The sequence below is a fragment of the Girardinichthys multiradiatus genome, chromosome 9 (genome assembly GCF_021462225.1).
Source record: "Girardinichthys multiradiatus isolate DD_20200921_A chromosome 9, DD_fGirMul_XY1, whole genome shotgun sequence".
Taxonomy (NCBI): domain Eukaryota; kingdom Metazoa; phylum Chordata; class Actinopteri; order Cyprinodontiformes; family Goodeidae; genus Girardinichthys; species Girardinichthys multiradiatus.
The window spans coordinates 16093769-16116667 of NC_061802.1; the positions used below are offsets into that span (position 1 = coordinate 16093769).

Consider the following 22899-nt stretch of genomic DNA (forward strand, 5'->3'; position numbering starts at 1 on the left):
CGACATTTGTAGTCTAGCTTAAAGAACGCAAATTAAATAGATAAAAAGGAACATTCAATGATTGATATCAACTTTTACATAGATATTAAGACTAAAGAGTCCTTGGGGATTGGTTACGATAAATGTTTGGAGAATTTAATAGAATTACTATCATAGTTTTGATATATTGAGACAAAGCAGTCTAAACCTTAAACATTAGTCCTCTAAAAGGTTTAAAATTTTCAAGTGAACGTTTTTCTTGAACCGATGAATATTTTCAAGGAACCAGGGTAGTTTTACGGCAGTTTTTTTACAAAACTTTATTATTACTTTATTATTACCAGGATGAAAAAACAGATCACCAGAGTCAAGAGTTACCCCCAAAAACTTCCTGGTTGGAAGGTATTTCTTTTTCATTTACCAGGAACTTTTGAATGGAATTTTGCATTTTAGATTGATGTAAAATTTTTTCAGCATTATAATTCAGTCAGTTTAAAATAACTTACAGCTCATTTTCTGTTAACTTTAACTGTAATAGAGTTGTATCATTGATGTCTGCTTACAGCAGTATGTGGTGAAAGTGGGAGTAAATGTTTTAGTGAAAGTAACACGTTTGTGCTTGAAATGTTTTATGTTTCGAGGCACAAATTAAAAGAAAAAAGACATTCAAATCAAATAAAAATATATTCAAATAAAAATATTAATATGTAGAACCAAATGCAGAAATATTGAATGGCGAGGGAATAATTTTTTCCTACACGAATAAAGCTGAGTTGAGGTGACGTTTGAGAAGCTAGATGATTGTACTATGAGCTATTGGTCTGTTTAAAAATAAATAATAAATAAAACAAAAGATTTTAGGTATTTTTATTTTATTTTCACATTATTATCCAGAGAAATAGAGTACATTTCACTGTTTTGCATGAGTGTCCGATGAATACAAAAGGTTTTATATTTTAAGGATGCGACAGCACTTAATACTTTTATCTGTTTCAGCAGTATCTACACTCATCTCTTTGCTGCTGGTTCTAAACTATCCTAATGACAAACATTTTACAAGCCTCAATTGAGGAGAGCCTCCTTTCACCGGCTCTCAGTAAATTTTAGAATTGATTTTATGATCTGTTTCGACTTTGAAGGCTCTTAGGTGCTTCTCAGCATTTAATTTAAATGACCCAGCATCCTATGAACATGTTAATAAACAGCATGGCTTTGCCAGGAGACTTTTAAAAAGGAATTTTGCAAGGGAAGCCTTTGCACAATACTGGCTTGGAAAAACATTTTAAATAAATGGAAAGCTACTACAACTAGTCTCGCCAGTCTTCAAACACGATGTGTAAAGCTCCACTGCTAGGGAACAGCCAACCTTCTTAAATTATGTTCTTCGAATCCATGTTGTTCATACTCAGCATATATCAACAATCTTCGAAAGTCCTAATTTTCATTAAAGTTTTCAGATTACTTTAATGTATTTAGTGGTATTTTATGTAGAAGTATTTCAGTTCAGTCTCCAACTAATGCCACTTTGTTTCTGCTTAATGCCTTTTTATAGTCAGTTGAAGCTGAAGCTGTAGATCTTGAAAGGCAGGCAGTTAATAATCCAAGCTGTATAGACTTTTAGACACTCTAACAGGTCAAAGACCAAATCTCCGGATCATACACCTAACATAATGTAGCCTGACAGTGTCTCTTTATTACCTATTGTGTATGGAGGTGTATGATGGATGTCCCACTCTCTGTGATGGAATAAGAGCCTGCCGTGCTGACATGGATGAGAGAAAAACTGACATCCACGTCTGTCTGTGGCAGATGAATGATTGTTGCTTAGCGTCTGACTGCAGTTAGCGGGAGCGCTGGTATCTGCCAGAACAGATGAACTGCCAGGTTAGACAAAGGCCCTCAGGCCAGATTATACATGATCGTGCAAAGACAGGAAAGGTCTGACATCGAAGGGGGTTTCCATTGACAATTTATCTACGCTATTTGGACATGTGCTATTTCTGAATTTATCTGTCAGAAATGTGGTTCGTGGGACTAAAACCATTTCTTTTATAAACTTCCTTAAACCTCATTCCAACATGACAACAAAGAAGCGTTGACACAGGGGCCATGTGACCCACCACCAACACACAACAAGCTGTATTTTCTTAAACAAGCATGTCTGCCCGTCCCCTGGTCTGTTTCTGCTCAGCCTGCCCAGGGCCGTTGCTTTCCTATGAAATAATTACCACAAATTTAGTGCATTCGCATGATTGGGTACATGGGATTTTCCTGTGTCTAAATGGAGGCCCTGCTCCATGTCTGGGGAACAGTGATACAGTGTGGAGCCAGAGCTGAGCTGTAACAGTCTGGATGGACTTGAAGGCAGCATTTAGCTTGTATGTAGCAGCTCCTACAAGGTCTCAGAGAGGTTAGCATGAGGTCGTGGCAGATTTATGTTGCATAAACTAAAAATAGCAAATACTTTGATGCAAACTTGCACCGTTCCTTTGAAATTATTCTCTCATGTCTTCCAGTTTAGCCTTTTTGAACAGGCAGATCAGATGAGTTCAACTCCTTATACTTTATTTAGCTGCTTCAACTCAGATGGTGATGTTATTAGACATGACACATTTAGTGTCGATTTGCGTCAATATAATGCTGTGTTTGAGTTGGAAGGCCTTCGCCATTTATTCACAGACTCTCCACAGCACGAATAAAGAACATGACACCGACATCACCGTCCCGACAAAATACCCAAAGGCACGTCTAACCATCTAACCTCATCATTGGTGGCTTGTTTGCCCTGCTGCAGATAATATCGCCATGTGTGCCGGCTAAGATGAGGAGCACAATGGTGGTGATCTGGCAAATTTCATTGTGGTTATTTTTTACTGGATGCTACATGGGCAACGCCATGGTGGTCCAGATCGTTCAATTTCTTTCCTTTTTTCTCCATCTGGAATGTCCCTGTTCCTTTTTTTTAAATGTTTACAGACAGATGGCCTGAGATTTGTGTTGGCCTCAAGCCCAGATTTGACACTGAAACAGTGAATTAGAGAAGAAAATAAGAGGGAAGGATTCTAAAAAAGCTATTGCGGCTGTAATGTGAGTTGGTAACAAATTAATTTCACTCAGAGTTACATTTTGAATTTCTTGCTTTGGCTAGAGAGGGTTGGAAAAGTATGGGACGTTTGGAAGACTGTATATGTCAGTGTGTGTTGGGTGTTCAATAAATATGCTGATTATTGGTATGTGTGTCTGGAATTTTTATTTCCAGCATTGAGGCGTTGAGTTTGGATAAATATAACCTGAATAAATGCAAAATGGAGTTCACAAATTAAGATGTCCTTTTTTAGGCGAAAAAAATCTATCCCAAGTAATTGGTGGCACCACTCTTGGCAGCAACAACTACCACTGCGATAACTGGCATTGATACTGTTACATTACTGTGCCATTCAGAGATGAACAAAATAGTGTGCTTTGTACCATTGTCCAGCTCCATAGCTCTTTGGCACTTCAGCTGAAGGTTTCAAACTAGTCATCAGACACTATTGGTTCCATCAATTAAAGCAAGTTGTGCTGTCGCACCAAAGCAGCTCCAGATCATCAAACTACGACCACCATGTTTGACTGTGGCACTTTTGATATTCTTCTGGGGATTTCTTTATGTCTGGTTCACATGGCAAGATAATTATGCTGATGTTTGTCCCGATTTTTCTCTTCGGGCAATCTTAATGACACCCAATTATTGTGATGGCTCTAAAGATGTTCCTGCTGTGTGTGGTGTGTTATGAGCGATCTAGTCTGCTTGGAAAGACATCGGAACCGCTACGGGACCTGCAGAAAGACAAACAGACAAAATCACAAACAACAAACACATACAACAACAACGTTACTGAAAAGTACATGGTTGTAATTAATAGAGGACGTATTTAGTGGCAACCGCAGCTCAATATAGAATATATCTGTATATCTGTGTATATGTTAACACCTGAATCCAAACACCTGTGGGGTATGTGTGAGCGTGCTTATGTATATAAGGTTTCTCCATATGAATATTCAATAGAGGGCGTGAGGAACCACAGACCTCCTCCGAGGACCAAAGGCAGATACAGAGATCCGAGCATACATCCAACCCCCCTGCCCCAACCAATGGCTTTTTTTCTGTAATATTTTTCGCTGTTAAAATTAGTCCACAAACTATCGCTTTTGCTTCTTCCTCGTCGGCCATGTTTATTTGCTCTGAACTCACTTTCGATATCCAACAGTTTTGCAAGACGTCAGACATCTGAATGTTCATGAGTGAAATCTGTTCCTGTGTCGTGTGTTGTGCTTGCTGTGTGGCTGGACACTACACACTGTAGAATTAAACCTGTTATATCTACAATTGTTTATCGTCATGTGTGGTGTTTCTCAGGTGCTGAAAATGAACCGACAATTTTAAAATCTTGCCGTGTGAACCATGTAGTAACTTCTGGACGAGTTGTTCATGCCCCCTTGAAGTAATTTTGGAATGCCTGCCAGTTGCTTGAAGGTTCACCACTGTTGGATGATTCTCCATTTGTGGAGACTGGCTCTCACTTTGGTTCACAACAGTCCAAAACCTAAAAGATGTCAATGACTTTGTACATCTTCTTTTCTTGAATCATGTAATTTTTGAGATCTTTCAGCCTACTTCATATTGTGGAATGGGTTCTATATTTAGGTAACTTAATTTTTCTGCAGTTCATGCAGTAATTAGGCATGAGTTTGGCTTGTGAAACTGAACTCCACTTTCCAAAAAGTACTTTCTCACACACGGCAAGGGTGGTTAAAATAGCATTTTTTCCGCTAGCCAATGACGTCTTCATTTCAAAGTCTCATGTTGTATTTACTCTGGTTATCTTTGATAATAAAATTTATCAGATGATCTTAAACATGTCAGTATAATTATGAATGTGAAAAAAAGAAATCTGTAAAAGGGCAAAAGCTTTATAACAGCACTGTATTTGTTCCTTGTTTCTTACTGACATGGTCAGTGACAGTTGAAACAAACTGAACCCTTTTTATATCCTGAACCCTAATTTGTTTCAGGTGCAAATTTTGTGACACGTAAGATCAGCCGTTCTGTGGCAAAGATTCACCTGGGCCAACTGGAGAGCTTCAGCCTTGGCAACCTGGACTCCAAGAGGGATTGGGGCCATGCCAGAGACTATGTGGAGGTAAAACACACAAACGCAAAACAGTCTGTGCACAACTTCAAAGCTGAACAGCGTTCAGATGTGCACATAGTATTAACGGGGCATGTTTTCCCAGATCATTTAAGGCCATAATATATGATCAGCATGAAGCCTCCTATGATTCTCTGCCAAAAGAGATTTTGAGATAGAGAAGGAGAAAGAGAGGGCTGCATGCTGTGAGGCCACAGACTATTCTCTGGTTTCCCACATCTCACCCATGTCCCAGATCCCTTCAGGCCCACATTACCATCCCTTAATGGCTGCAGAAGAAGGAGAGATATTACGAGAACATCGCGTCCTGGGGACGATGACAGAAATACTGTGTTTGTGTTAAGGTAATGGTGCCAGCAGCAAGCAGAGAGAGGCGTGGGGAGATGAAACAAACATTGGGGTCGCCTCATCCAGGAGCAGACAGCTGAGTGTTTTTGAAAGTGTGTGGGTTATCCCTCTTGTGCATGTGTGTGTGTGGCAGCATGCATTCTTGCATGTGTGTTGAAGTGTGTGATAGATCAAGGTCTTAACACGTGTTTACGGCTATTGAGATGAAAGACTCGATGGGTTGCCATGTCTAACAGCAAGCCTCTTGCAGCGGACTGTGTTGTTATTGGGAGGTGAAGGTAGTGCACGTGACGGTGAAGAGGGGGTGGAGTTTCCAAGATCTGAGTTAGGGTTAAAGGGTTACGGAGTGCTGTTCAGCTAAACAGCAGACCACAGTTTGGGGCCGCTTTGTCAGAGCTAGCTAGTGCTACAGTGTTGGTTAATGCTATTTAGGGTTAGTATGGAGGCTTTCATGGCCCACGGGAAGTGAGGCTTCAGTCACTGTATTATTATGGGAAGACCAGTCAGCAATGTATGGAAGATTAAAACTGACAAAAAGAAGAGCACATATTTAAATGTATCACTTTGCATTGCTGTAATGGTACATATGACTTTAGTGCAATTTTCTTTTTTTTTTTTACAAGAACAAACTAAATACAAATACCAAATGGTACATTTTTTTCCACCTCTTAAAGATAAGATAAGATAGACTTTGTTGATCTCAATGGAGAAATTAATTTGTTAAAGCAGCTAGTAGTAGCATACAAGTATGGTACAGTTAGTTAGGAAAATGTGAAATCAAAGAAGAACAAGGTAAATGTGCAAAAACAAGTAGTAATAATTGAATAAAATAAAATAAAAATCTTATGTACAAGTAGTGACAATGATCGCAGGTGTTTACAAATACAGAAGTTATTACATGAGTTATTATACAGGAGAATATAATAGTCTGACAGCAGTGGGGATGAAGGACCTGCTGTAGCGCTCCTTCCCGCACTGATGGTGTCAGTCGGTCACTAAAGGAACTGCTCAGCTCCTCTACAGTCCAGTGCAGTGGGTGAGAGGTTATGTCCATGATGGATGTGAGCTTGGCTAACATCCTCCTCTCACCCACCACCTCCACAGAGTCAAGTGGGCAACCAAGGACAGAGCTGGCCCTCCTAACCAGCTTGTTCAGTCTCTTCCTGTCTCGCTCTGTGCTGCCTGGGGCCAGCAGACAACAGTGTAGAGGATGGCAGAGGCTACCACAGAGTCAAAAAAAAGTCCTGAACACAGGCCTGCACACTCCGAAAGACCTCAGTCTCCTCAGAAGATGGAGGCGACTCTGGCCCTTCTTGTACAAGGCGTTGGTGTTATTGGACCAGCCCAGTTTATTGTTGAGGTGAACACCCAGGTACTTAAAACTGTCAACTGACTCAGTGTCCTCCCCCAGGATGTTTACTGGTGACTGAGGTGGTGTACTTCTCCTGAAGTCGATCACACAGCCCACAATGGCTGAGTTGTCAGATAACTTCTGGAGATGACAGCTGTCCTTGTTGTAGGTAAAGTCTGCGGTGTAAAGGGTGAAAAGAAATGGTGACAGGTCAGTACCCTGCGGGGCCCGAGTTCTGCAGACAACCACCTCCGACTCACAGCTGTGCAGCCTCACGTGCTGTGGCTGGTCAGTAGCTGTGTTTCCATTACAAATGTGCACAAAACTTTGCCGATATTATGCCAATGTCGAAAAAACTAATTTTCACAATTGCGTTGTTTCCATTAAATACGAAATACAATTAAAATCACACGTGAATACTTTTGTTCACACAATAACTCATTAAAAAAACATGGCGGTGAAGGATGTAAACACTTACATGAGCTACATTCATATTTCAGCCATGGCACTAGTGCTCATCATCAGCCATCAGAGGAGACGTCGGAGTCTTATTGAAGGCATTGCAGCGATACTTTTTCTAGATTTCTCAAATGTTGCCAGTTTACTTATCAAAGTGTTTTACCATTCCAGGACAAAAACAGTTAAAATCAGATATTTACATACACTAAAAATCCAAACATGCCACGCCATTCTCCTCCTACTTCTTCCTGTCATCTTCGTCTTTTTCGCCAGTAGTACTATCCGGTTGTTGATCACGTGACTCGTGTATTGGAAAAAAAGTGTTTCTATTGCAGTTTTGCGAAAGGCATCAATTTTGAAACAGCCAAAAATCCACCTCATCCTAGCAGAAACACCTGTTATCGAAAAACAGGGTTTTTTTCGAAATTGCCATGTTTCCATTAAGATAATTTTTTTTTCGGAATTACAATTTGCGTAATTTGATGGTCAATGGAAACGCAGCTAGTGAGGTAGTCAATGGCAGCAAGGTGTCCATCCACTCCTGCATCCTCCATCTTCCCCCACTGCAGCGCCTGTTTGGGGATGGTAGTATGAATTATGCATATAATATGAATATGGTTATGCATGCAAGTTGAGACTATTATTTAAAAAAAAAAATGTTTGGTCTAGTTTGAAATGCAAGTTTGACTAAAATCATAAATATTTTTATTGTGCTGGGAAAGCATTTTGTCCTGGACCTCATTGAGAAAAATTTTTCATCTTGATATGTTCTTCTGGCTGGCATTTTATATGTGCAACCTTCTGTTGAGAGATTTGTGTGTGAGTACTTGGCTGTCCAGGACGCCCTGGGTTGAGATGCACCAGGTTTCCTGTGGAAGCCGCGACATTCCAGCTCCGGTGAATCAGGCACCTCCTGTTTCGGAAAGTCTTTTTCTCTTTATTTCCAGGAAGCCAAACAGAAGCTGGAGGTACGGAGGGGGAACCGATGCAGAGCCGAGATTGCAGGAGTTATGTACATCATACGTAACCATCACACTTGATGAAAGTTTAACCCACCCACAAGACCATCAAAGGCCACGATTGTCACTAATACCTCCCACGGTTTCTGTCTCCTCTAAAATGCCCATCCAGCAACTATCAGCTTTTTGTCAACATGGCAGAGCCAAACAACTGCCTATCAGTAAACAGAACCATGTGTGTCTGCTTTGGGCTGACAACTGCTTTTCCTCTCTTTCTGTCTCCCTCTCGTCACCCCACCCAGGACAGGGAAATTGCTCCTAATTGGCTGTGGATGGATTGCGGGTGGCAGGAGGGGCGTGCTATGTGTCTGCTCTAACGACGTCTGAAGGCGTGCGGCTGGCTGGGCATCGTCTCAGCCGGGTATCGGGTGTCCATCCCAGCCAGGCAGACAGGGCTCGGGCTGCCCAGTCACTCTCAATGGAGCCCTTCATGGTTATTGTAATATTAAATAGATGTCAGGAGCTCAATGCTTTAGTATAAAATCGGCATAAAAAATAATTTAAATCCCCCTGATCTCATTTTCCGTAAGGGGGATTGGAATTTCTTAGTTTAACTATGTTTAAAGCCTAATTTGGTTCAGCGGCTCTGTGATACAGGACAGATTCCTGATTCTGAGTCTGCCAAAGAAAAAAGAAGCCACAGGAATTACTCGCATAATGCTCTAATTGAGCACATATAGATGGAGTAGTGGGCCATTCATGCTTGGTACTGCTGTGCGGATCCCCTAATTCTACAGATATCTCCTCAGTTTTGGCTGCTGAAAGACATTTACTGAACATAAAATAGCTTAGAGGTAGTTGGAATGGCTTTATGGTTTTGGCTTCTTCTTTTGTATCTGGCCTCACTTTCTCATCATTCTGAAACACTTTTTTGCCACTTTGTTATACGGTTCCTATAGTCTTGAAAAGTCTGGAATGGATGTAATTTACTTTTATCACTTTACAGATAATTATAAAAACAAGAGTATGGAAGGATCTTAGTGGTATTCCTTATTTTGTCATCTAAAAGATAAAAAATCTGAATCTCTTCATTATCTCTGGATCATATAAAAGTGTTTATTTTATTGATTTATCTTTTACTTCTATCTTTAACTTGTATCCAGACTTGTTTTTTTCTGGCAGGCCTAGCGACTGGTACATAAAAAACTGGCCTTAGAGCTTCTTGGATCACCATTGTAGACTGGACCCATGTGTGGTTTTAGATATGGCTCTGGGTGAGACATCAAAGTACTTAAAAGTTCTTATTTTCTAACTTTTGCAAGCAAATTAAAATATCAAAATGTTCAAACTGTACTTTAAAGAATCTGTATTTAATCTTGGTTAATAAATAAGTCCAGATTTGACAAATCTAGGTGGTATAGATACAAAAGTACAGTTGATTTGTTTAAATACACAACTAGGTGATTATTTTGTGCCTAAACGTCAGGGAAATCTTTGAAATGGAAAATGTTTAGGTCTATTGCAAATTTTACTTTCTGTGCCACCTTCTGAAGTACTAAACATTTTCTTGTTAAAGTACTGCTGTAGACTAGAAACTGACCTTTTTTAACCTATGTCTTGACAACTCCTCTCCTTAGGCTTATTTCTCTTTAAAACATAATTACCAGTGAAACGTTGGTCTGTGGAAGGTGAGTCATTGCAGTCTTGAGGTGGTTTCATCTGGGTGGCATCCATCGTCTGCTTCTTGGCCGACGAGGTGACACTGCAACGAGAAGGTGTCAGTTTACTGCCCTCTTGTTTTTCTTTTGCAGTTTTTTCAGCTGCTGATGCCTCTCTTTTCAGTAATGACTGCAGATGGGGCTAATTAACCAATCACAATGCAGATCAGGTCCAGTCACAGATGATGGATGAAATGGTTGCCCATTCGCTTGTTTGGTATTACCGTCCCTTGTATTTCTTGAGTATCTGTTTGATAGCACAGTTTTTCCTGATGTGACACCACCTCCTCTGCCCCCTGGTGCTCATTCCAGACATACTAGCTCCTTGAAAATCATATTCTTTCCATACCCATCACTGCTCTGCATGAGTGCTAAATGATGTCTAAATTACACAATTGCTTCCTTATTTTTCTTATTAGTATTTTGTACCAATATTTAATTTTGTAGTTTTTTTATTTTAATGGTTGCTGGTATACCTTATAACCTTCCATCTGCAATACTTAAGTCGCTATAAGAACTTGACCCTTGTTCGTGTTTACCTAATAATACAATGAAGAATATAGGAATTTCAATCTGATGTTTTTTTTAATGATCTACTAACGATTCAGTGATTTCTGTAAAAAAAAAAAAAAGTGTTCATCATTACTAAAGTAACATAACCAAATTTGTAATTTGTGATTAAAAAGAACGGGAACAAATAAATGTGACTAAAAAACAAAAAATTATCTAGCATTTATCAGCAAAATAAAATCAGTTGTAACATAAAGGTTAAACAAAATAGCTCTAGTTAATTCAGAAGCTGCAATGATGTCCTTTTCCCTTGTCGTTTACCTGACAGGGTTGTAATTACCAACATTTTTGACATCAGTCTAATGGGAAATGGGATGCTTATTTGCTGGAGTTTTAAATGGAACTACAAGGAGTTTCAAGGATCTTTTCCAACATTCAGTTAGTTACATGGCGTTTAGATTAAAAGTACAATCAAGGCATTTTTTTTCAATCTGGTCCAATTCACATCTAATTCAATCAAATGTATTATTTATCAAATTTGTTCCTAGTGTATTCCAGTACAATCCAGTACAGTCGGATTACGTCTCAAATGAATTATAACCTGTTTAATGACTCCATGTACGGCACCTTGCACAGTTAGTGGCACTTCTGTTAAAAACATGCAAAACACCATAAACTATTTTATATCGAAGTAGCATAATCTAACACTGAAGTTCAACCTTTAATTTGAGTACATCCCACACTTATTGCCACATCTGACCATGTGCTGAGCACCTTAGTCTTGATGATGTTGCTGTAGGATTGATTTTGTTTACAGCTTTCAGGTAGATTGTGAATGTTACTGTAAAGTTGCACAAGTTACCTCCCTTACACTAGTCTGCTCTTTTCCCTTTTGTTAAAAAAACATTGCCAAGTTTCTCTTTCCTCTCTAATTTGGCCAGTATGGGCCTTTTACAGGGAGGAGGAATCAGGGAGCTGATAAATACCTTTCCTTGCTCTGTAAGGTTTTAATAAACACATCTGGAGTGGTAAAATCATACAATGGCAGCTAATAGGACAGAGGAGAGCGGGTGTTGGGTTTCCTTAGTGAAATCTCCCTGACGATGATGACAGCTTCCCGAACCTCCGAACCCCTGCTGCCACAGCACACCCAAATCAACAGAAGTGTAGTGTAGATCATTCAGTGAGGCAGAGCTGGTGACTGAAGCTACTGTCATGTTAAAGGGACATCCTGCACAGGTAGGTTGAATAGGAATTACAGAGTGTTGTGTCATGGATCTTTCTGTTATCTGTTAGTCTTTTGTTAGAGCAGCAGGAGGGAGTCAGTTTTACACAATCATCTTCCTGCTGCATCCTCTACATCGTGAACATTTTCAACTTCTCCATGCCTGTTTCTGTCCCTCTGGTACAATGCCATGGAAAACACTCATCCAATGTTCAGTGATTTAGAATGTGGATTCAGATGGGGCGAGAGAGCCTCCCCTGAGATCTATTTTTAGTCACTCAATTCATCATTCCTATCATCATGTCTCCTCCAGTGCCTCCCTGAAAGTTTCTCCAAGTCCAAGTTGCAGCTGCCCGCATGTGTTTGCCACTCTTTTATTCTATTTGGTTTGAAATTAATTTTGAAAATGATCCATTTGCTTCAGCTGGTGATCTTTTTCAGGGAGATGGACCAAAATTCTCCCCTGCTGGGTTGAGGATGAAAGCATATGCTCTGCTACTTCTTCTCCTAGTGTGGTTCTCCTCTGTTTTTTCTTCAGCGTTTTATGTAACAAGAATCCTCAGTTTTAATATGGTGCCTGCAGGGTAGTTTGCACCCTGAAGTCATGCAGAAAGCAGACACACAGGCAGAGTGAACACCATTTTGGTATCTTTATTAAGAAAATAGTTTTAACTGCACTGTATGAGTATGCAGCAGCTCTGCCATCTGTTTAGAGCTTTAGTGCTGAATTTCAACCATTTTGCTAAATGACAGGTTTGTAGCTGGAGTGACGTCTATCACACATGCAAAAGAGAAACCTCCCGCCTGGAAAGATGGAGCAAAGCAGGAGCAGAGAAGGTTAGGGAGGAGGAAATAATAGATGGGCTGACGTCTCCCGAGATGCTAGCTGGTGGGAAGGTTAGGGACCCGGCTGAGCATTCAACAGGCCAAGACATCAGAGCAGGAGTCTGCTGGCAGAGACGAGAGTGTGAGAGAGTAGAGCCTAAGAGGCAATAATCCAATTTCATGTAGATTTCTCAAAATATTAAACGGTACAGAAGATTTTTTTTTTTTTCATGTTTTGGTAAAATTTTCTGTGTTGCTGTCTCCTTAATGTGTCCATATGCATTTCTCCAAGTACATCCAAAGAGAAAGTCAGTAGCATGAATCGGAATTATCTTTGTTTTATTGCAGTTATATTGCAGAACAGGTTAGAGTATGTTAATTTTTGTTTATTGGGCATCTTTATAAGTCCATATATGTGTCATGGATTACTTTCATTGACACAACAATTGATTTGTGTTGGATGTCATCTGAGACTTGGTCTTTTTTTAAAATAATTTTGCATCTCTGTCGCTCCCATATTATGGTGTCACTGGTTCAAGGTTATTGTGCAGGAAGATCAGATGCATATTTGGAAATTGCAAAGAGCTACATTAGCTAAAAGTGCTCCCTTTAAAGTGCTACCTATTTTTACTGTGTCTTTCTCTAAAAGAATTAGCTAAAATAACAAGTATTTAACATATTAAAGTCATTGCAAAGACAAAATGCATATGTAGCAGCCTATGACAGTTTTTTACATGTTACATAACATTTTCAAAGATTATAAAATAATTATTAAATGTGTCATGTGTTAAATTATGCCAAAAGGCAACAGTACAGGATGGGAAATCTTTACCTACAGCAATGCAAAATATGCAGCCTATATGCTGCGTTTGAGGAGAAAATATTTTTTTCAGTCATTCTATACTCAATGAGTTGGACTTGTCCCTCAAAGACTCAAGACTTGACTTGGGAAAAATAACATCTGAACATCGCTGCCACCAGTGCAGAGCTTGCTCAACATTGATCTGGATATACAGTGAGGTAAATTATTTTTTATAATGGCCCTGTATAAATTAAGGCAGAGACAATGTATCTAGTAAGTCAAATCCTTGAGGCTTGATGCATAGATTGATTCACATGTGGACAGTTTTTGTGGTTGCACCGAATTCTTCTGTTTACAATGAGTTTGATGGAGAAAGACTGAGGATAATGACTCCGAAATCAGAGAAAAAGAGCCTGAATCCCATATGTTTTGGACTATGTAAATCTAAAGAGAAGCGAACATAATCTGCAAAAATCAACTTTGTGCAATAGCACAACGCCAACAATAACTTTGCAGACCGAAATGGCATTAAATATCTAATTATTCAACCTTCATCGTTAGAACAACAGACAGGTGGACTTATCATAATGTGTACCACACATGATACTGTCCAATTGCTCTGAGCATTTTTTTGCATATATTTTCAACCACTCTGAGGGCAAATTAAGCCCAGTTTTGTGACATGTTCTTAAAATGAGTTGAGAGTTGGTACATGGCTACATTTTTTTAGCTTAGAATATCTAGGAATGAGTGTTTCTTTTCTCAAGTTGACTTTGTGTCAAATAAATATTTCAAAAGAACTCATGCAAAAACCTTTTAATTACCAATAAGCAATCATATTAGTCCTGCCTGCACTCCGGCTGGACAAATAGGGTCTCTCTCTGCATACCTGTTGGGAACTCCAGTGCAGGGTGACAATAAACAAAAACCTTTTGCTCTTACAGATGTCCTGATCTTTGGGCAAATGCATTTCATAAAATGACTGTTGGTGACAAGGTGACTTTTTTTGTCGAAAGAAAATCATGTATTACTGAATAGACTGTAGATGGTGGCGAGGAATATAGGCCTGAGCATGAGTGTGCACAGTTCTGACGGAGGAAAGGATAAACACTGCATTTGTGTAGATTTAAGTAGATTTAGATTTAGGTGACTCAAGGAAAATAAAGATGGTGAAACACCTGGCGTTGTACAAGTATTTCTGATTACTTAATTATTCATTATTGGATAGTCTACTGAAATGTTTGTCAGTCGCAGCCTTGGATGGTCACCAAGGCATCAAGGAATCGACTTCTAACAATTTGCAGGAGCATGGGTAAAAACCAGAAGAATGATGTTCAATGCACAACAACCACCAATCCATGTGGGGTTTTGAGTCCCATCCAAGGAGTGGACTTTTTCCCAATTCTGCCCTAGAACACTGCAATGGATACATAGTGGGATCATGATCTGGTTATCTGTTTATGGTACATTCTGTCACAAAGCCAGTGTGATAGTAAACGGGCTTGATTGGTTGGATAGATGGGAAAATGTTAGGAACCTGCCCAGATCTTAAACCCATTGAGATGCTGTGGTCAGTTTTCAAAAAGCAGGTGGCTAAACAAAAGCCAACCAACCGTGATCAACTGAAAAGGTCAAAGGTTGATGTCCTGCTTGTTAGTGAGTTGCAAAAGTTAAAAGAAAGCAGCACTGCAAATTTTGACTTAGTTTGCATAGATTTGGTGTTTTTTTTATTGTTTTGCAGTAAAAGGCTCCCAGAGTATGAGGAACACGTGTGATTTGTACTAAAACCCTCTTTTAAAATGCATGCATTCTGATGGATGTGTCTCAGAACTTATCATGAAAAAAATGCTGAGTCTTATGTAGTGAAATTTTAGGGAGTATGAGTGTGATGCAGGGAGTGAGAGAGGCCCTCATTGCTCCAAAAGACAGGACTAATGGAGTTGAATAATGTTTGTAGGGTTGGGGGCAGCAAGGTCATCTCGTTTTAATTGTCTGAGGAGTCTGGCAGACTCTTTGCGACTGGAATGTTTGTGACCTCCTCTTCTGTGCCTTCACACTCCCTCTTTCTCTGCATCTCTCTCAGTTTCAGACGGTCGAGCGGTTCGTGGGAAGATTCTTGGTCCAGATTGTCAAAATTAAGCCAAATATCACAAAATCTCAGTGACACTATCAGCTATTTTCTCTCTCTCACAGCTCTCTGTCTGTTTTCTTGTCTTGATTACATTTTTGTCTGACTGGCTGACCTTTGTGACTGGTTTTAGTATGCGCGCGTTCACATAAAGTGGGAACTGTAAATGTTTTATGCATGTGCACACTTATGTGGGAGCATCAGTCCTCGTGCTCCTTGATTATAAATAAAACAAGCATGTTCACGGCCCTTGCTTGTCAAATTCTGGCACTTTGTCTGGAACTTTTGCATCACACTGCTGTAAAGTTGTTAGGTTTTGAAAGGGATTCTTTTTTTAGCAATCATTAGACCCATGTGGCATATATTTCATCTTCACTACCAATCATAATTCTAGTCATAAGGGGGTGCCAAAAACACCAAATACAAATATGATAGCAAGTATGATCACAAGTAGAAGAAGGAAATTAAGGAATAGAAATCATATTTGAAGCCTATTTTATTACAGGGGGAATGTGGCTTTCTGGGAAACCCAAGTTTCTGTTCCGGACATAGTGTACACACATGTTCTGTGTGCAAGAGCCGTATTATCCACATTTGTACAGTTGATATCTCAGGGAACAAAAAATGCATTGAATTCTTATAGACATTTGTTTAGCTCTCCATTAGTCAGGTAACAATTTGGCATTTCATTACTATTACTATTAGACAAGAGAATCCTATTTAACATTTTTGAATTAGCAAACAAAAAAAAAACAAATTGCAGTAATTAATAAATTTTAATCTTACCCTCCTTTGCCTCTGAGATGGTTCAGTCCAACTCGCTCCGTGTGCCACAGTCTGATTTATAAAGTGGTTTCTTCTTAAGTAATCTTTCCAGTCAGCTCTCGGGAGTTAAAGTAAATTATTTTAAATCTGAATCATGCATCAGTGAAGGTCCTATTCATCAAAACCACACCCCAGTGTCTATTTTATAACTAAACATGAGTTCATAATCTTTAAAATGGCTTACTTTTAAGTCAGGATATATCCAAGAACTGGCAAAATTCAGGGTAAGTTATGACCCCAACACTGGGTATCCTGCTCCAAAACAAAGCAATTGCAATTTGTCCTTCTACTGCTGTGGAGTAACAAACAAATTGTTTAAATGATGGGTGCGGCGCTGGTGCAGTGGTAGAGTACGCGGCCAATGTATAGAGAGGCTTTGGCCCTCAAAGCGGCTGTCCCCTGGTTTGAGGCCTAGCTTAGGCGACCTGGGCTGCATGTCTCCCCCACTCTTCACAGCATTTCATGTAAAAGAAAAATGATGAAATGAAGTCCACCAGTACTGCAAACAAATCTTAGACAAAACATGTTCAAATGAAATTAGATGAGTATTGAAACTGGTCTTAATCTGACTCAGGCTACTTTCTTCCCTGTGCTGACTAAGACAAGAAAGGCAAATCTTTTCATTTTTGGGTTGTGGGGAGGCGGTATGGCTATAGGAGTTTAATTCACATCCAGCCCTGCTGAGAGATGTCTGTGGTCTATTGAGCATGGCAGGGATGGCGTCCCCAGTAGTCCACTTTAAATGGCACTGGTGGCTTAAAAGAAATAGACACATTTGTTGCGTCACAGCACTGAAATCTTGCCTTCCCTCCTTTAACAAAGCCAAATGGTTTCCTCATGCTGTCTGATTTTTATTATACTTTTAGTAAATCCACACTTACACAGACGTATGACATTTAATCTGGTGGTCGTTACACCACCTCCTAAAAACCCATACAGATGCTTGATCCTTGTGGACAAACAAACATGATGGTGGGTGAATAAACAAGGACTAAATAATGTATCTGTCTTAATCAGTTTTAACACATGTAGAAAGACATACATGGTGTGTATAAACCTCCCCTGGTTTTACATAAAGCAGCACGGGAGTGTCTGGTTACAATGATGTCTGCTAAACTCTCAGACCAGTTCACAGTTGGTACAGAAATGCTTTGCGAATGTGTTGATCTGATGGATGAAGAGGGAACTGATGCGGCATTCAGAGCTGTGCCACAATGAGGCATTCAGTCACTGCTTCTCATATTTAGCTTCATCCACATTAAAACAGCTTCCATATTAGGCCTACATATTTGGTTTAGGAGGTGGCACTTTCTATGGGAGTGCTCGTAATCTCCTTTTTAATCAAGAATCCCCTACAGCATGAGAATGTATGTGTTTGTGTGTATCCTTAAAGAAGACACTGTCTCAGGCCAGTAATAATGTTGAGCCAGTAGTGGTGGTTTGTTTTTAATTTTAAAATTGCCCCACAGTTACTGTTTTTGTATGACCTCTGTTAACCTGGTCATCACCTCCCTCTTTTACTCAAGTTAGGGCTGAACTGCCTCTGTCTTTTTCTTTTCTCCTTTCCGGATGTCCTCTTTTTTTTGTTTTTTTTACCTATGACACTTCTTTTGCCAACCTCACAGGTCCTTAGTCAGCATCCTGCATGTTCCCACTGATCCGTATAAGCTGACTTATGCTTATGCTTAATCAAGCTGAATGATTGCACATCTGTCTTGACATTTGCTATAAAAAGAGTCTTGCACTAAACACAGCAGGCCTCTTATTATATCATTACAGAGCCACAAAAGGCAGCTGACTACTGCTTCCCTGATTTTGGCTTTCTGTGGAACAAAGGAATAACCAGAAAAAAGTCTGGGGACAGAAAGGCGAAGAAAAAGATGTGGGTGGTGCGTCAGATTGAGAGGTTGGAGCATTGTGTTGAGAAGGTGAATCCCTTCCAATTCTCTACCCTCCATGGCTCCAGGGGTCCAGTCGGTTCCAGTGTCTATTTATGCCTGTGGGCCAGAAGGGAGAGACGGTGGCCATGTTCAGCAGCTACACGAAAGGCCCCGAGTGCTCTAATGAGATGTAATTACCACAGGGATGTGCTGTGAGATTAGGCGGTGAGGAGGAAAACTGAATGAGCAAGCACACTTCACCTAGGCTTGTGTTTACTCCCTGTCTTCACAAATCTTCCAGTATTTTACAGGCTAGTAGCTCACCCCCTTGCCCTCCAAACTAGTGCAACCACAAAGTATAGATATGGCGTACTGGAGACTGTCATGGGCTGTCGTGCTTGTTTTATTTCATGAGGTTTTGAGCTACAATTGGGTATGACATGCAGCAAAGTAGACAACCTGGAAATGTCCCATTATTGGGAAGATTTAAAAACATACACATAAAAATTGTGAATATAGACTGCACAAAGGTTTTTGGTCAGATAATACAACACTTTTTTGTCTCATTTTTACTACACTAACATTTTTATGCCACCAAATGAAAAAAAGAAAACCAATTTCACCAGACTTTTGTATTTGTTTTGTACACCTTGCTAGCACTGGGTTAGACCGTTGTTTGTCTTTCTAACTGCCCTAAGTCTTCATGGTATGGCTTTCAGGTGCAGGAACATTCCTGAGATATATTGGAGGTGTTGGTTGGTATGAATTTTTTGTAAAAGATAAGAGAAACAACAGAAGACTAAATTAACAGCAAGGAAAAATTAATAGAACCAAAAGTAGATTGAAGTTACTATTTACTTAAAGAATAAGAAAGTTAAGCATCTACTGATCATTTTCACCTTGTGTAATATGTTTATATCATTGTTGGTTCCCTGGTTAACTTTAAAATTAGTTGCATTCTATGTGGAATTAAAAAAGATAATTTATGGGCAATATAAGAGAATAAATACAGTGAATCTTACAGGAGTTGGGCCACAGAATACAATTCTGCCCAGGGCCTCAAACAACGCTAATAGTGCCATTTTTACTATCATTTTAGCTGGTCGTACTTCTACTAACTACTTTGTTGTTGGTTGTGTTGGTCTCTGTATGACCTGACGTAATCTAAGAAAGTAGTTAAAGAAACTGTTAGAAAAGTGTAAAAGACATTTATGTCAAATATTTAGTGTTTTTTTAGGAGACGTCGACTTTTCATATGGCCGGCTCAGGAATGTAGGATGCTGCCTGTCATGTCATAAAGGACTGAGTGGGCAGACCATGATGAGCTTCTTAAATGCCCTGGAACTGGAAATATGGCTGTTTGTATTTACAGGCCATTTAGAGCTTTCCACTGACATTCACACTCTGTAACCAGAGAAAACACAGGTTGCTGTGCAGCAAGCGCCACCCCACATATCCTGTACATCTCAGCCTTTGAGAGCTCTCTCTGTATGCTTCACTGGGTTTGCGAGCTCGTGAACACCAGTCGCCTCGAAATAGCATACACCCCCAATTACCGCTGCAAACACAGGTGTGGAAAGCCAGGCTGCCCTCCACCCAAAGCCCACAGCCTTCATGCAGCACACAACACCCTGTGTGTTCCAGTTTGAGAGCACTGAAACGCACATACCAACAGAAGATTTGCATGTGTGTGTGAGTGTTAGAGAGAAAGAGTTTGTGTTTGTATATGAGCGAGTCCAGACCATACACTTTGAAGTCGGCTGCGCAGTGTGTTGGGGTTTGGCAGGGGACATGCAGCCCCTCCGTTGGCTGGCTGGAAACCGTGTACCCCACATCAATCAGGCCTGCCACTCATACATTATTCATAATCCAGGCACACACACACACCAAAACACAGACTTCCTTATTCTCAACGTGTAGTTTTTGTTTCTTATAACTTCAATTTGGAGAAGAGGGAGATTAAAGTAATCGGTGGTTCTGTTGGGGGTCCGCCTTTGGTCAGAATAAGAGACTAACTTGGATTAGGGGGGATAGAACAAGTGTCTTTAAGTCTTTGTTGTTGGCACGGAGTAATCTGACATGGTTTTTTTGTATTCTTTGAAAGATGGTAAAATCTTCGTAATGTTTTGATCCCAAAAACTGCGCTTTCTGCTAATACTTCCACATTTAGTTACAATGAGGAATTTAGGACTTTGTAGTAGCTTTACCCAAACTATAAAAGTAATCTAGATCCTAGAAAAAATAAATGCAAGTGACTTTGCACACCAAACTATAGACCTGTATCTTTCCAACCATAGACACATACATCTGTTACCACATTTTTTATTTTTACAAAATTTACAAAAGCTGTGTAATAGTTGACTGGAAACATTCTTAGAAAAAACATAAAATAATCACCGAAAGTCACGAAATGATCAACAACACCAGCCATACTGGAATCAATAGAAGACATATTGATGTATTGATGAACTGATGTTTATAATAAGACAATAAGATGTTTATAATAGAACAATAAGACAAACTGGAGATAATAAAAAAGCTGTTGACACAATAAATCATAATTTACTGTTAACAAAACTGGATTGCTACACAATCAGAGGGGTTGTGTTGCTGAGTCAATGTGTATTTAAGTGGCAGGCAGCAGTATGTGAAAATGGGACATGTGAGTTCTCAGTGTTTTGATGTTGCTTGTGTGGTTCCACAAGGGTCAGCTTTGGGATCTTAAATTCCTAAGAATTAATGTAAGTGACATATGCAAAATTATGAAATTTGAAAGGTATGAAATTTGTAATATGTCCTGATGACATAAACATTTGTGTTGGAGGACACTGGAGCAGTTGTCAAAAGATGTCATTGAAGAAACGAAAAAAGCTAAAGATGCACTGTATTATCAAAAATAAAAGGTCCAATTTGTTGATGGACTCACCGTTGCTAGCAACAGCAACTTTTCTGTAAACATCTTCCATGAGATTTAGGAGCATGTTTATAGTTAGATGAGAAAACCAGAAATGCAGCCACTAATTCATCCGGAAGGTGTTCTAGAAGGTCAAGGTCAGGACTCTGTGCAGGCCAGTCAAGTTTATCCACACCAAACGTTATACATCTGCAGCCATGGAAGTGATTGGAACACAAGAATTCATTGATTTGGGGTGTGACCCAATACTTTTGGCAATATAGTGCATGATTTCATTACAATAAATGAAAGAAAAACCAAAATAATGTTTTCAGGACTGTAAAACGGACAAGGAACTGAAAATACAGATAAATGTGAATGTTGAAATGGTATGTTGGAATTATGATAATTGATTAATTAATCTTTATCAATAATTATAATTAAAAATCATAATTTGACTAAATTAATTTCTTAACCAAAATCCTCATTTATGAATCGAGACCAGAGATGTCTTCTGGTGTTGTAATTGTGGCTCAACGCCTCTGATAATTACAACCGTTAAATACTATAGTAATAATTGATAACTATTACCAGAGATGTCACTGTTTAATCGACTGTTTCTGCCGAAACGTGTGGAACTTCAACCTTATCTTGACTGACAAATCACTCTTGCACAAAATAAGCACAGAACGCCTTCTGTTACCATCTATGTGAATATTTATTAAATCGCAGCCCTGAAACACTCGCTCTTCCGATTTAATAATCCTCACCTACTCAAACATGCAAAGTTCTACACAAAAGGGTAAAATATCTAACTAAACAAAATAAAGCAATACAGCAGTGGGTGCATCTGGGATCAAACCAGTGATGATAATGATAATATGACAAAAGGGATGTGGTGGTGAGTGGAGGTTGGGGGCGCAGCTCCAACTGTAACTCAGTTATACTCAGTCATAAAACCTCCCCCAACTCTGCGAGGTGAGCAGACAAAGAGTTATAAAACTTTTGGCGGCAAGCTAGTAAGCAGTAAGGTTGAAGACAAAGAAAATGGGGAATTTCACCATGAGGTTATTTTAACAGTCCAGTCTCACAGCGCACCTGCGCTTGCTCTCAGGTGTTCAGCAACCCCGCAAAACACACACAAAGCTGGGTAGTGCAGCGGCTTCCAGATGTCCAACACGGCACATCAAAGTTTCAATAAAAAGGTTACATGCACATATCATTCAGAACACATTAGATTAAATAGCGAATCTCATCGCGCTAAAACCTCCTGTACCCTGCCCAGACTTTCTAAGAAAGAAGCAAAAATAAAGGATGGGTTTTACTTGTCGTTGTCTTCCTTCTGAGCGGGGTTGAGAGAGAGTGGGGTGGAAGTTGAAAGTTACTGTGCGTCCACAGTTAACTTCAGGAAAAGCGGTCAATCTTCGTCCTCTGGCCTCCTTGGCGAAAGGGAAAATATGATCTGACCATCAAAGTCGACTAGGACAAAACAAGGTGGCTCCATGAAACTCAGTGGTTTTTTAGTTACGTGTTAAACTCACGTCTTCGATCGGCAAAGTGAAATTTCTGGCCTTCTTATTCCAGAAACCTCAGTTATGAATTATTCGTTGGCCAACGAGAGAGAATAAATGAAATCCACTCGGGACTCTTCTCCAGGTGATGCTTCAGATGTTGGTAACCGTGTCACGGTCTCCAGCTGAAGGCAAATGGTCAAAATGAGCACCTTTCTATATAGCATCCTGTGACGTCAGACTTGGGACGCCCCGTCATATCAGTCGCAATGTCCGACGGGATCTGTAGGAATG

General features: G+C 39.7%; 1 protein-coding gene across 1 annotated transcript in view; it reads left to right on the forward strand.

Annotated features, from left to right (window-relative positions):
- Nucleotides 1–22899, forward strand: part of gmds (GDP-mannose 4,6-dehydratase) — a 259333-nt gene that overhangs the window by 111209 nt on the left and 125225 nt on the right. Inside the window, exon 7 of the mRNA XM_047375720.1 lies at nucleotides 5035–5162. Within this exon, the coding sequence (XP_047231676.1) occupies nucleotides 5035–5162 (128 nt within the window). The remainder of the gene's footprint in view (nucleotides 1–5034; nucleotides 5163–22899) is intronic.